Source organism: Schistocerca cancellata, chromosome 2 (assembly GCF_023864275.1).
Source record: "Schistocerca cancellata isolate TAMUIC-IGC-003103 chromosome 2, iqSchCanc2.1, whole genome shotgun sequence".
In the NCBI taxonomy this organism is placed as follows: Eukaryota; Metazoa; Arthropoda; class Insecta; order Orthoptera; family Acrididae; genus Schistocerca; species Schistocerca cancellata.
Window position 1 is genome coordinate 330,318,544 of NC_064627.1, and position 16,127 is coordinate 330,334,670.

The window sequence follows — 16,127 nt, forward strand, 5'->3', positions numbered from 1 at the left end:
AAATGTAAAACACTGTCAGCCATGGAGGCATCGTCGCATAAAATCAAAGGCAAGGTGCCCGGGAGATTAAAAGACTGCCGAAGGGTGCGCAGTCGGGGACACTCCAATAAAACGTGGGCGACCGTCAGCCGGGACCCACACCGACACAGGGGGGGATCCTCCTGACGCAAAAGATGGCCGTGTGTCAGGTATGTATGGCCGATGCGGAGCCAACACAGGATAACAGAGTCCCTGCGAGAAGACCGCAGGGAGGAGCGCCACACATCGGTCGTCTCCTTGACAGCCCGCAGTTTATTCTGGGCTGTCATGCCATGCCACTCAACAGACCACACCCCAAGCACCTTACGGCGCAACACCAGCTGCAGGTCGCCAGCTGAGAGGCCGATCTCCAAAGCTGGGGCGTCGATCGCCCCTTTGGCCAGCCTGTCAACACGTTCGTTCCCCGGGATGCCAACGTGACCTGGCGTCCGAACCAAGACCACCGAACGACCAGAGCGGGCAATGGCGGAAACAGACTCCTGAATAGAGGACACCAGAGGAGAAGAGGGATAGCAGCGGTCGATGGCCTGAAGGCTGCTCAGGGAGTCGCTGCAGATGACGACGGACCTACCTGAGCAGAAACGCATATGCTCAAGAGCGCGCAAGATGGCCACCAGCTCTGCAGTAAAAATACTGCAGCCAGCCGGCAAGGAGCGTTGCTCAACATGGGCAGCGTGAGCAAAAGCGTAGGCAGTGCGACCATCAACCAGGGAACCATCAGTGTAGACAGGCTCACAGCCCGGAAATGATTCGAGGAGCGCAAGAAAACGGCGACGGAGGGCCACAGGCGGAACCGAGTCCTTAGGTCCCTGTGCCAAATCCAGACGGACGGACGGCCGGGACAAACACCAGGGAGGCGTAGGTGTACAGACCCGGAAGGGAGGCAGAAGAGGGAACGACCCCAGTTCTGACAGCAGGGACTGGACACGGACAGCTACGGAAAGCCCAGACCTAGGTCGCCGTTCGGGCAGATGGAGGACCATGGCAGGGAAAAGCAGGCGACGATTGGGATGGCCTGGCGAGCAATGCACGTGGATAGCATAGTCGGCGAGCAGACGATGGCGGCGAATCCGCAGCGGGGGAACCCCGGCCTCGACCAGTAGACTATCCACGGGGCTGGTGCGAAAAGCGCCAGTTGCAAGCCGAACCCTACAGTGGTGTATGGGGTCTAACAACTGCAACACTGAGGGTGACGCAGACCCATAGGCCAGGCTCCCATAATCAAGCCGGGACTGCACAAGGGCTCTGTACAATCGCAGCAACGTGCAGCGATCTGCACCCCAAGACGTGTGGCTAAGGCAGCGGAGAGCGTTGAGGTGCCGCCAGCATTTGAAAAAATACGTGCTTATCGAGTATCGGACCAGATTCGCGACTAGATTCAACAGTTCCTTGTAGAAAGGACTCAACACATCTCTTAAAGAAACAAAATCGACAAATGTCGAATCCCAAGGAAGTGTAATAGGATCGTTATTAGAATGAGACTTTCACTTTGCAGCGGAGTGTGCGCTGGCAGATTAAAATTGTGTGCCAGACCGAGACTAACTCGGGACCTTTGTCTTTCGCGGGCAAGTACTCAAGTGGAAGGTAGGAGACTAGGAACTAGCAGAAGTAAAGCTGTGAGGACGGGGCGTGAGTCGTGCTTAGGTAGCTCAGCTGGTAGAGCTCTTGCCCGCTAAAGGCAAAGGTCCCGAGTTCGAGTCTCGGTCCGGTACACAGTTTTAATCTGCCAGGAAGTTTCAGGACCGTCTTTGTTTACAATGTATCTAAATGATGTAGGACAAAGCGTCGGAAGCTCTAAGACTGTTTGCAGAGGATGTAGTTGTTTATAACAAAGGAGCAAAGAGGAGAGCAGAGGAGTGATAAATGGTCCAGGCAATGTAACATTGCGCATACATAGGAAAGGAAATCCACTACTGTATCACTACGCTATTGACGAGAAACTGCTAGAAACATTATCTACCGTAAAATATCCAGGAGTAACTATTCAGATCGACCTTAAGTGAAATAACCACATAAAATAAAAAGGAGAAACAGCAGTTGCCAGACAGATTCATAGGAAGAATCTTAAGGAAACACGTTTAGTAAGAAAGTGGCTTATAATGTGCATGTTCGACTGATTTTCGAGTATTGTTCATCAATATGGGATCCTTATCAGATAGGACGGTGAGCGGAGAGTTTAGTCAGGGGATCGTTTCGTCGGCGCGAAAGATTTACAGAGATGCTCAACAGACTCCATTGGCAGACGTTATAAGAGGGGAGTGGTGCATCATGGAGATGATTACTATTGAAATTTCGAGAAATTACTTTCCGGAATGATGGACAAATATTACTTCTTCCTACATACATTTCGCGTAATGAGCACGACGAGAAAACTCGCGAAATTAGAGCCAATACAGAGGTTTACCGACAACCATTCTTCCCACAAGCCATTCGCGATTGGAGCAGGTAGGGGGATCAGATGGTGATGCCAGACGTACCCTCCGCTACGCACCTTTAAGTGGCTTGCGGAGTACGGTGTAGATGTCTTTCGTGAAGGTAATGTAAAGCCACTTAGCTGTCAATCGTTGCGTGGCATCATCCATGGTTATGCAACTCTCCATAATCACTGTATCTTTGAGAAAGTAACGAACTTGATATTTGAGGAGTGCAGTTGATTTGTGGAGTTATTTGTTGCATTATACGACTGACGAGCCGAAAGTAGCAGTTTCGTAATTCACAATCTTACAGCACCAATTTCACTGCTAATTACTTAACTACCAAAAGAATACTTCCCACAATGACACCCTAGTATTTGCCTCAAGACTGTCCATAGAAAGCGATTCTCTCGTTAAAGTATGCAAATAGCAGCAAATGCGTATTTGGCATGTGTTGGTGAGCAACTGGTAACATCAGATATATAAACTGGTTGGTAGGTTTGGAGTGAAATGGACTAAACTGCAGTGTCATCAGTCCTTTCATCCGTTAAGTGGCAAACCAGGAGTAGTCGTCAAAGGAAGGAGGCGAAAGGCCTATCTTGGAAAGCCTAAGTGTAACTAACCAAATAATAAAAAGGATGCCTAGAAAAAAGACAGTACAGACAAGTCGTTAAAAGATCAGTTAAGATAAGGCATTAAAACCAAGAAATGAAAGAGAATAAAACGGTGGAAACGGCAGAAGTTCGGCTGGGCCACCCAGCTAGGCCCAACAGGGGATCGGAGGGGGGGGGGGGGGGGAGAGAGAGCGGAGATGGGTGCCCCCCCCCCCAACCCCATATACAATCAATGACGCCAAAAAGCCCTACCTTACAGGGATATATAAATATCATATCTTCTTTATAATGATTATTGCGTATCGCTGTCACGCCCATATAGGAGGAAGTTTAGGAGTTAACATCCCTCGACGAGTGAGTCACTAGCAATCTAAGATAGGCTTGGATTGGTGGTGATGGACAAGGATTAAAATTTACCGCGCCCTTTCGAAGGAAGAATCTTGGCATACACCTAAAACTATTTAGAGGAATCACAGAAGACCTAAAGCTGGATGGCCGACTTGGAACCCCACCTGCCGTCCTGCATTGCTTATTATCACGACTATGCCAACACAGTGTTCTTGAACACAAGGTCTCATGCCAGAGGCGGAATCGAAACCATCTGCCCCATCACCAACACCTAGTGGTCAAAGAGGAAAGTGCACTTCTCACTGAGGAGAAACGACATGCGACACAGCACGTTGTAGTGAAGGTCGCGCGACGCGGCTCTTACTGGCGCGACATTTGATCCCACTGGGGCGATACAATATGCGATGCGATGGGACTCGCCATACAACAAGCAACGAACAGCACTAATCATTTTTCTCAGTTGCAATCATGAACACTTCTGAAGAGGACGTCATTGGAGCTTATTATTTAAAGCTCTAGAAGTTGAAAAAGGGAACGAAATACTGGGCGGATCAGAACAACGCTATAAATATCGAACACTGTTCAGCTGTGATTTCTCGTCAGCTCTCCCAAAATGAACACAAATTCTACGACTTATACAGTATGTGTCCAGGCGCTTTCCATTTTACTTTTGCAGCCAATACTTATCAGTCACCGTGAAAAAACAGGACACCTATTTTGACTAACTTCTGTTGAAGAACTACTCATTAAAATAAGTTTGTGGAAATGGCTCAAATGGCTCTGAGCACTATGGGACTTAACATCTATGGTCATCAGTCCCCTAGAACTTAGAACTACTTAAACCTAACTAACATAGGGACAGCACACAACACCCAGCCATCACGAGGCAGAGAAAATCCCTGACCCCGCCGGGAATCGAACCCGGGCGTGGGAAGCGAGAACGCTACCGCACGACCACGAGATGCGGGCAAGTTTCTGGAAATGTGCGAATGACGTTAACAACGCCATAACGGAAAGTTTACTTTTTGTAAGACCACCTTGTATGGCATTTTATTCAGAGTAATACATATATTAATAATGGCAACGAATTAATAAAGTTAGAATAGTATTTCTACAACTTAATTTTCGCAAAGTTGTAAAAGAGTCAGTTTCAGGAGTATTCAGGAGAAACTTTGCTGGATTTGAAGTTCGATGTGTCACCATCGATAGCGTAGCATTGGTCATAAAATGCATATGCGGCTATAACAATGGCGAAAATCCAAGTGTTCGAATGTTACAGCGTTCTGGAACTGTTTGAAGCGGCAGGTTTATCCGTCTAGATTAGGTTGGAAGGCGTCAATTTGGTCACCAGTTGACAAAGCCCACTAATACAAAATACAGACAGACCTGTAGCGTAGACCGAATTTCACGTTTGGTTCATAGTTAACGAACGCTTCATTATTTAAAAAACTGCAAAAAATATGACATCAAATAACTAAAACATGAATAAATCGCACTTGGAACAAGTCAAATTCATGCAGCTATCTTGGTGCCACAGTTTGTAGGAATGCGAGATGGGAATAACACACAGTCTCAACAGCAGGTAAAGTAGATGGTAGGCTTCGATTCATTAGTAGAGTTCTGGGAAAACACAACCATTCTTCCAAAGAAGTTTGCTTGCAAAACACTCCCGTGACCCATACCAGATAGGACAAACAGGGCATTATGATCGTATACAAAGAACGTAGCACAAATCGTCACAGATTTTTTTTGACCGCTGGAAGGGGGTTAATTGGGTGCTGATAAAACTGAACTGGCAGACACTTAACAGAGACGCCGACCATCCCGCAAGAATTAGTTTACAAAGTTTCAGAAACTTTGAAAAGCGAGAGATGCTGACCGGTGTGAAAATTATCGAATTATCCGTGTAACAAGTGAGGGTTGTTAAATACTAACACCAATTCTTTACAGCCGAATGGAAAAACTGGTAGAAACCGACTTCAGGGAAGAACAGTTTGGATTTCGGAGAAATGTAGGAACACGCGAGTCAATACTGGTGGTACGACTTCTCTTCAATGATACGGAAAGGAAAACTTACGTCTATACCCTTTGAGGACTTACAGAAAATGGTAAATCTACATCTATAACATTTGTAGATTTACAGAAAAGCTTTTGACAATATTGACTAGAATACTCTTACAAATTCTGAAGCCAGAGAGGTAAAATACAGGGAGCGAAAGGCTATTTACGACTTGTACAGGAACCAGAGGGCAGTTATATTAATGGGTGACGGGGGGGGGGGGGGGGGGGGGGCTGGAATGGCAAGCAGTGGTTGAGAAAGAAAAGAGGCGGTTGTAGTCTATCCCTGATGTTATTCGATCTGTACACTGAGCAAGCAGCAAAGGAAACCAAAGAAAAAAATTGGAGTAGGCGTTGAAGATCGGGAAGAAGAAATAAAAACTTTCAGGTTTGGCATTGACATTGTAATTGTCAGACAGCAAAGGACTTGGAAGCGCAGTTGAATGGAATGGACAGTGTCTTGAAATGATATAAAACGAACATCCACAAAAGCAAAGCAAGGATGATGGAATGTTCTCAAATTAAATCAGGTGATGCTGTCGGAATTAGATTAGGAAACGAGATACAAAGTAGAGGAGTTTTGCCATTAGGCAGTAAAATAAATGATGGTGAAAGCAGAGGATATAAGATGTAGACTGGCTATGGCAAGAAAAGCGTCTCTGAATAGAAATTTGTTAACGGGGACTATAGATCAGAGTGTAAGGGAGTTTTGTCTGAGGGTATTTGGCTGGAGTGTAGTCATGTACAGAAGCAAACATGAACTATAAACAGTTTAGACAAGAAGAAAGTAGCTTTTGAAATGTGGTGCTGCAGAAGAATACTTAGACGAGTAAATAACGTAACTAATGTGGTGGTACTGAATAGAATTGGAGAGATAAGAAATTTACGGCACAACTCTATTAAAAGAAGGGATTAGTTCATAGGACACTTTCTGAGACATTAAGTGATCGTCAATTTAATATTGGAGTGAAGTGTGTGTGTGTGGGGGGGGAGTGTAAAAAATCTTATAGATAGGCCAAGACATACATACAGTAAACAGTAGTTATTCGGACATGGAGAGCTGCACCAAACCAGTCTTCGTACAGAAGACAACAACACAGTAAAAACGTACTGAAGACTCCTACATATCGCTCGCATAGAACCCCAGAAGAACATTTTTGACTGATCACAGCACACATCAGGCATGGAAAGGGTTTTCTTAAACGTGGTACAATAGGAAGTGCCCCTTGTCACGCAATTCAGTGGTATACACATAGCCATAAATAGACTGCAAGGTAATTCGGAAAAACCTTATTTCACCATATATAAGGAGTCCGACTATTGTTTACGTGCATGTTCTGTACATATATGGTATACAAAGTACGGAAAATGCTTGAGGATACGGTCACACACACTACGTAACTCTTTACAAAATCACATGTCACCAAGGATGCCAACACTGCCCTCGAATGCAGCCTGCATAAGAATTGTAATCTGCACTAGAAACGTATGCTGTTGTCTGAAAATGGGCTTGGGCTCGTCACATCTTCCGACTAAATAAATAGAGTCGACGAAAGCACGACGCAGTGTTGTTTTTTCTCCCCCCCTTATTGTAGTTGCAAACAGCCGCCGAGCACAACACAGGAGCTACTGCGGACAGTGGCGACGCGGTGGGCGTCGCCGGCGACTCACCAGGAGCAGGCCGTGTGCGGCCATCCCTGTGGCGACGCGACGTCTGGCGGTGCTTCGGCGCTGCGCTCGCTGGTCGCTACCTGGGTCTGGGTCGGGGTCGCTGCTGGCAGCTCCGCATCGCGCCTCACCACTCTTCGCCGCTGGGCCGAGCGCTCTTCCTGCTCACTCGTCCTTCCGATCCTCTCGAGCCGCCGTCGCGTTGGGCACTGCAGGCGCTCGCAGCCAGCCGCGTTACCGTAAGCCAGAAAAAAAGCCGCGCCGTCAAGTGGGTCAGCGCAGACAGGCCGAGGGGGTGGGGGGCGCCGTCCCGTTACGCGCAGCCCGGCAGATGTGTGTCGTGACACACTGGGCGCACCGCGCTCGGCGCATGCGCGCTTCAGGTGCGTCTGCCGGTAAACACAGGCAGTGCGGCAGCGGCTTGCACCGCCGCAGGCCGATCAAGTGTCGTTGGGTGGGCGCCGGTCTCGTTCAGCCAAAATTTGATGACGCGACGCTAGCGCATTTTGTCCGTGTTACCGGGCTCAACTCCCGGCCAGAGACAGTCATTCTCAGGAGGTCGTGGCTCCTCTGGCTACACAGCAACTCACAAATAGAGCTGTAGAATGCTGTAGGCATTCGTTTACTGAGTAATTAGTACCATACCAAGTATATGCTCGGAACCCGCTGAAAGACACGACGCCCTTTAATGTGTCGTACTGTGAATGCCGCCCAACAGCGGAGATGGACTGTACACGGTGTTTATAAATTAGTTATACAAAAATAACTTTTAATAGTGAAAAGGGTAAATAACTTACAAAAATGTTTGATACAGCGCTAACTGCAGTATGTCTTCAAGTTTTGTTCCCGCCTAACACTGTTAGTTTCCACGTTCCTGCTATAGTCCGCTCAAAAGTTACTTGATAGCTGGCTGACGTCTGTCACTTGCTGCTACAGTATTGCCACATAGGCGTCCGGCTTGCACGGTTATAGGCGCAAGGTTCGTTGTAAATGCGAGAGTGTGTCGACAGCTGATTGTAAGTCACCAACGACTGAACTGCGGTAGCGTTTTGTAGCCCTGAATTTAAAACTCGTATCGTAAGCTAACCACGACCACGTGGTATGTGATGTATCCGAGAAAGCGGTGGTCAACAATATGCGGCAGAAGTAAAATCACGATCGCTTTGTTCGTCGCTATTAAAGCTATCCTCCACAAGCAAACTCAACACAGAAACAGTTCAGTTTCAGCGTTAAAAGTATATAGTAATTTCTTGCTTCATTGGTCACCTGAAGCTATCCTTTCACTGGCTGCGCGAACTACAGCGTTACCTACCAATGAGCAGTCTTCGTTGGCACTTAGTTACAGATTATGAACGACACAGGCAGAGTCCAGACGAAAAATGGATGATAGGTACAAAAATAAGAGCTATCAAAAAGTCAATACGTTGGTGAAAATTACATGGCAAAGAATTTTAAATAAAAAATTATATTTAAACCACTTATTTGAATAAAATGATAATCAGACTCTTTCGATTAGATTTAGAAATTAAAAGACTCTCATATCTTGATGAGCTTCAAGTGTGGTAGGTTAATATGCTAACCAGTGCGCTAAAATATAACACCGAACGAAATCATTACACTTTTGACTGAGGTCACCCAATTGCAATGATGAACTGAAGCCTTCAGAAAATTCGGTTTCAAGAAATGTCGTGCAAAGCTTATCTAATGCAAGCCGATCTCCGTGATTATGATAACCGCATATGTGACGCTGTACGGCGTCTTGTGCGGAAGTATCCAGTAGTGTTAAGTTAGAGCTGTGTATAAAACGTTTATATGTCATTAGCATCTTAATGTCCGTGTGTTGTTTGTGGTGTGGTTATTACATATGATAAAGTACGAAATAAAAGTGCCAGATCCATGATTCAGGATCCAAACACGTCAAGAAAGAATAAAATTTTCTTTCAGGTGCCTGTCAACAGCATCGATACACTTGGAGAAATGCATGGTACACTCTTATGCTGTCTTACAATATATTTATTGGCAACCAGTTTCGATCACTGATCATCTTCAAAGTGGAAAAATACCGTGACAACTTCACAGGTCATACACGCTATACAACCAGAAACGACTTCATAGCTGATTTGCAGATGTCAGAAAAAAAATACTTGACGCCGTAGTACCGGCAGAATCAAACAGAAAACATGAAACCATGTAACAGCATTAAGTGCACAGAATAATTGCTCAGCCACAAGAACCAAATGGTGCTGGGCACTTACTCCTGTTACATGTTTTCAATGTTTTCAGGCTGCTTAAGACGGTATCTTTTCTCTGACGTTTGCAAGTCAGCTATGGAGTCTTTTCTGGTTAAATAGCATGTATGATATGTGAAGTTGCCTCAATATTTTTCTAGTGTGAAGATGATGAATGATCGAAACTGGTTGTGAATAAATACAGAGTGTTTGAAAAAGAACTCCATAGTTTTAATGTGTCCTAGAATCTGTACAAAGTGACATACACTATTGTAGTTTGTGGTGTTTGATTCATCAACTCTCCAAGTTTGGCACCCCTGCAGTTGGCAGGTCTGCTTGACCTTGAGACGGCACCAGCGCTGTTTTTTTCCTCTGTTCCCTCAGTTCAGTCCAGGTGTGGGTGCAGTGCAGTGCAGAGCAGCTCAGCAACAATGTATACTCCGCAACAGAAAGCGCAGTGTGTTAATTGGCTTGTGAGAACTGAGTCAGCTATAACAGTGCAACATAATTTTAGACATCAGTATGGTGGTGAACCACCTACAGCAAGAACTATCCGTCATTGGCTAAAGTCTTTCAAGGAAGCCGGTAGTGTTTTAAAAACAGAATCACCAGGTAGAACAAGGACTGTGACATGCTGACAGAGTACGTCTTTCCCCAAATGGATGATATTGAGGCAGAAAAGGGGCTTGTGTTTTTCCAACAACATGGTGCTTCACCTTATTACAGTAACCATGTGTTTGTGGCTCTTGACACTTGCTTTCCAGGAAGGTGGATAGTCAGGGCTGGCCCAATACCTTGCCACCACGAAGTCCAGACTTAACCCCACTGGACATTTTCTTTTGGGACCACACAAAAAATGTTGTGTACAGTGAAAAGATTAGAAACATCAATCATGTACAGGGAAGAATCGTCACGACGATTGGGACAGTTACACCTAAAATGTTGGTGAATACATGGTGAGAAGTGCATTATCGTCTTGATGTGTGCAGGGCAACAAATGGATCCCACGTTGAAGCCTACTAACATTAAACAAAACTTGAAGGAATTCTCTTTCACGATATGTACTCATTGAGGTAATTTTTCATTACTTTTCCCATTAAATGTATACTTAAAACTAGGGAGTTTCTTTCAAACATCTTGTATATTGTAAGACAGCACAGTGTGTACCATGCATTTCTCCAGTGCATAAAGAAAGAATGCTAAGCAAGGAATTGTGTGTGAACTGACCAATTGTTGCGGCAGTTTGGCAACAGTGAATGGTTCGGCCATGATGTTGAGCATTCTGATTTGATGAAACCAGCTCCACCACATGAAGTGTCAACTATCAAGTAATTTTCACTAGACTTTATGTGGCATGTGTGAATGAGTCATTCCAACATTCATCATGAAGTCATCTAATGGTGTGCAATCCTGTTTATGATTTCATGACTCCAAATCCGCTGCTACAGTTCAGGACAGTTCAGGACTAAATATTCCAAGCAACCACCAGCTTAGAACTGAATATGCCTAGTGTTACAGTGTAGAAGGTAAGATTGCTGAACTTGTTCAATTGTTGCATCAGTTACTGCTGGGCAAACTTGACCTGGTGTCCTATGTAATACAACCAGTTTAGGTGGAACAAAAATTACCAATTAATAACAGTTTGTCTTTGAGTGTAGTGGATTTGGATTCGTGAAACAATAAACAATACTGCACATGCTCTGCACCATTATACAACTCCATGATGACTATTGGAATAACTTATTTGCACCTGCCACCTAGCAGGATAATCGGGAACTAACAGTTTAGGTGGAAATAAAACTTGAAGATATACTGCAATAAGTGCTGTACCAAATATTTCTGTAAGTTATTTACCCTTTCCACAATGAACAGTTACTTTTGTGTAGCTAATTAATAAACACCCTATATATTAAAGTATCTGAATAACATAACTTCACTCTCTCTCTATTAAGAGTTCCAAACAATTCACAATCTATTTTTATAGTATCTTATGTGAGTTTATTACAATACAATGAGATGGTGGTTCACTTCATATTTGACTGACAGCAAGCAAAGGATCATCTTAGATAGCTGATTCAGTTTTAGTGATGCTCCTTATTCTGGGCAGGAGAAATTACCACTGGTATTCCACAGGGTCTAGTATTGTTACCACTCTGATTCTTGCTGTATATAAATGACCTTCCGCCACACACTGATAAAGCACAAGTAATGCTCTTTCCTGATGATGCAGCCATCTTAACCATATCCAACAGAGATACAACAGAGATATAACAACAGAAGGGAACATAATATTTAGAAAAAATATAAACTGAATATGTCAATGCAAACGGTCTATCATTAAAAAAAGAAGAAACAGTCATTTAGCTCGGCACAAGACAGGATACAAACATCTACAGCTGAAACAGAGCACAAGGGAAGGGATATATGTGAAACTGAGCCTTAAAAATGTTTGGGTGTGCATATGCTCAAACTGTAAATTGGAAATCACATGTTTAATTTTATCAAGCGCTTGAGTTCAGCAATATCTATGACTACACTCTGCAGACCACCGCAAAATGCATGGTAGATGTTATTTCCCATTGTACCAGTTATTAGGGCTTTTTATCATTCAATTCACAAATGGCACATGGGAAGAATTCTTACTGAAACGCCTCTATGTGTGTTCTGTAATTAGTCTGATCTCGTCTTTACGATATCTACAGGTACGATATGTAGGGAACTTTAATATATTCCTAGATTCATCAGTTAAAAGTTAATTCTAGAAACATTATAAGTAAGATTTCATGGGATGGTTTGAGTCAATCTTCAAGTGCCTGCCAGCCGCCACTTCAGTTCTTTTAGCATCTTTGTGACTCTCTCCCATAGATCAAACAAAACTGTGACCATTTGAGTTGGTAGTGGCACAGGGTACTTTCCAGTGCAATCTTCATTGTTGTCAGATCTCCTCGAACATCAAGGGTCAATGTTACCCCCCCCCCCTCCTCCTCAGCCATTTAGGTGGCTTAAAAATGGCAGGAATTCTAAAATGAGTGTTTCCTTAAGCTTGGGGAATAAATGCAGCCTGCATAGTTGCCAGATTTATGCTCCAATCCATGACAGAGGGTCCACTGGTCTCCTTATCTTCCCCCTGCCCCTCCATTCTATGGCAATTAAAAACAATGATCTGTCACATTTATTTATGATCTGTCATCTGTCATATTACTGCTGTAACTGATTATGTGTCACCACTATTTGTTACTTAATGATAATGATTTATTACCCCAAAGTAAGGATTCTTCCACCATCACCACGACCAATCACAAAAAAAGTTACACACACCATTCCCCTGGTGTTGCTAAGTCATATTCTGCCTCTCATCGTATTTGCATTCCTGTCACATGCATAAACCTTTTATGCATTGTTTGTATGGTAGAACAACTTTTTTATAACTACGTTACTGGGTTTTAGGAATGAGAGCGTGGTCTTTGTCAGAACATCCTTCTTTGATACCACTGTTTTAAATTCAGATGGCTCTAAGCACTATGGGATTTAACATCTGAGGTCATCAGTCTCCTAGACTTAGAACTACTTAAACCTAACTAACCTAAGGACATCACACATCCATGCCCGAGGCAGGATTCAAACCTGAAACCATAGCAGCAGTGCAGTTCCGGGCTGAAGTGCCACTGTTTTAAGAGAGGATTTTTCTTTACATTGGGAACGAAGAACAATGGGATGCAGATAGCAGGAGAAAAAACTATACAAATAAATATATCCATTTTCTCACTATCACCCAACTGAATAAAGTGAGGACAAAGCTGTCTAAAACCTGCCCTCACAAATGAACTGTTTGTCATCATGGCGCCAGACCAATTTTCAATTATATCACAGCATGCACCACATGCTCTCTGGAGTGTTGGCAGAAGAGCCAACACCGTGTTGCTAGAGGAGGCCAAAATGCACGCGTTAAGCTCACGCAGACTGGCGTGAGATCTGGAACAAGTAAAGGAGTTGAGTCTAATAAATAAAGTACGTAGTTGATGTAATACTTAACTTTAATCCATAATTGGAGAACCTCGCTCTTGACGGTACATTAATAACAATCTCAATATAAACTGGTAATGGCGCCTTGCTAGGTCGTAGCAAATGACGTAACTGAAGGCTATGCTAACTATCGTCTCGGCAAATGAGAGCGTATTTGTCAGTGTAGCTTCGCTAGCAAAGTCGGCTGTACAACTGGGGCGAGTGCTAGGAAGTGTCTCTAGACCTGCCGTGTGGCGGCGCTCGGTCTGCAATCACTGACAGTGGCGACACGCGGGTCCGACGTATACTAGCGGACCGCGGCCGATTTAAAAGCTACCACCTAGCAAGTGTGGTGTCTGGCGGTGACACCACACTTTCACAAGTGAGTGCGTACTTGGTGCACCATTTGTGGAGAAGAAGTAGGAGGTGGAGGAGGAGGAAGAGGACAAATTGCATCTCCACCAACATCACCAAACATGCACTCCTCATAATCATCGGTCATACAAGGCACTGAAGCAGCACAACAAACACCCATTGCCCACCTTTGTGTGATAACTGTGTCTGCACAGTACAAGTGCATTTTTTCTAAAAGGCCCACAAACTCGACAATCTGTGACACATTTCCTAGTCTTTCATTAGACTGATAACACTATTATTTTCAGGCAGTATGCCATAAGGATTATCGGCTGCATATCCAGATGTGTCATATCTGACATGGTGATACTTTATTATGTCATACGGATCAGTAGATGAAGCTGTTTGTATCCATATAAAATACCTTTGGATATGTGAAATGAGTTACTGCAAACTGATAGTCAAAGTGGTGTATGCAGACTTTGGCTAGGTCTGATACACACATTTCAACATAAAGAGGTTTAGCGAGCTTTAGCAAAACCTTTGCCATCTCCAGAGCAACAAATTCTCCATTGAATATTGTGGCCCAAACTCCCTTTCATGCAGTAAACTTCGTGAATTTTGCAGTAGTTCCATTGTTTTGCCAAAAATAGAACTGTTCATTAGAAAAGAAATCTTCCTCAAAGTCGCACATCATGGAAGCCCTCATGTTGGTGTCAACGTCAGTATACTCCTTCAACCAATACGACTGTTAAAGGAGATAGCACTGGTGACTCTAATAAGTTCCAATCCCAAACTGAGATGTTACTGAAGGTTTCTGTGATGCATTTCGTATGTCTGTTTATCCTTCAGCGTCGTCATCAGCTTGGGGAGGGAACCATTGCACAGAATTAGTCACTCGAGAAATTGCTATGCATATCATGCAAACTATTAGGATATGCCAATTCCGCCTCCATATGTCCTACACCACTATCTGCAGCCACATTCACCAATTTAACTGATCCAACGATTTCTTCATCGGACAGCCATCAAAATCCTCCAATTGGGAGAGATTGTTCCATGGCACGCCCTTATAAGTTTGAGTGATGGTCGGCTCGAATCAATCCCATTGTATCAAAGTAGTTGATCTCGTACAAAAGATGTTTGGGTATCTTGCCTCATGAGCTTTGTATCTGACCACAAGATGGCAGTGCGGTTGAGCCTACAGGAGGAGTGCGAGTTTCGTTCGCGAAGAGGGTGGCTCTCACAGTCGGTTTGCTATACACAGCAAACCAGGGCAACCAGTGACTGTTGGTAGTGGAGCACTACGTGGATGTGCAGCCTTGAGAAGAAATTTTATTTTCTGCTATATATGCTCCTGATGGGACTTGACATCTAAGGTCATCAGTCCCCTAGAACCTAGAACTACTTAAATCTAACTAACCTAAGGACATCACACACATCCATGCCCGAGGCAGGATTCGAACCTGCGACCGTAGCGGTCGCGCGGTTCCAGACTGAAGCGCCTAGAACCACTCGGCCACCCCGGCCGGCGCGGGTGATACACCTTTTCAAATGAAAGTAATTGTAGGCATATCAATCTCGACAGAACGAATACAAATAGATTTTTGCACCATCATACGAACCAGCGAAACACAGTAAAGAAAAAAACACAGTGACACTTATAAACAATAATGAGAACCCTTCTTGACACTCGAACACACCAGTACTATAATAAATATGCAGTCAAGTTCTCTGTGAAATAGCAACTGAGAACAATTAGCTATAACTTTAGCTGAATCACTGCAATTAGTACAATCAATTGGAGTTGAGCCGTTGGTGGCATAAGGACCATGTTAAACGTCAGGTCTGCGTCTGCATCAGAGCGACTGCACGCTGGTCGTTGTTGATGCTGAGGATTTGCATTTGAAAACACTGAATACTATGTTCCATGATATCTAGTTGGATGCTGGCTGTGCTCCGGTTAAAGCCACACGCTGGTTGCGGTTGCACCTAATTGATCTGTGCCTTCTCTGTGAGGTATTGCTACTATTGTTTAATGTGAAACAAACTCAAGAAAAGCTTATGTACGCTCAGTTATGTTTCTGATCATGATCTGATGTCTCTTGAAACGCTATTTTAAAATTTCGCTCTATACGTCACCGATTGTACTAATTGCAGTGATTCAGCTAAAGTTATAGCTAATTGTTCTCAGTTGCTATTTCACAGAGAACTTGACTGCATATTTATTATAGTACTGGTGTGTTCGAGTGTCAAGAAGGGTTCTCATTATTGTTTATAAGTGTCACTGTGTTTTTTTCTTTACTGTGTTTCGCTGGTTCGTATGATGGTGCAAAAATCTATTTGTATTCGTTCTGTCGAGATTGATATGCCTACAATTACTTTCATTTGAAAAGGTGTAT

General features: G+C 44.0%; 1 protein-coding gene across 2 annotated transcripts in view; it reads right to left on the reverse strand.

Moving 5' to 3' along the window:
- The window catches only part of LOC126145446 (protein spaetzle 4), a 67,847-nt gene that overhangs the window by 49,708 nt on the left and 2,012 nt on the right, over window positions 1–16,127 (reverse strand). Inside the window, exon 1 of one of the 2 annotated variants that reach the window (XM_049915558.1) lies at window positions 7,145–7,337. The exons of the other annotated variant lie outside the window; for it this stretch is intronic. Within the exon in view, the coding sequence (XP_049771515.1) occupies window positions 7,145–7,168 (24 nt within the window). The 5' untranslated portion in view covers window positions 7,169–7,337. Of the gene's footprint in view, window positions 1–7,144; window positions 7,338–16,127 lie in introns of those variants that run through there. 2 annotated transcript variants of the gene reach the window in all.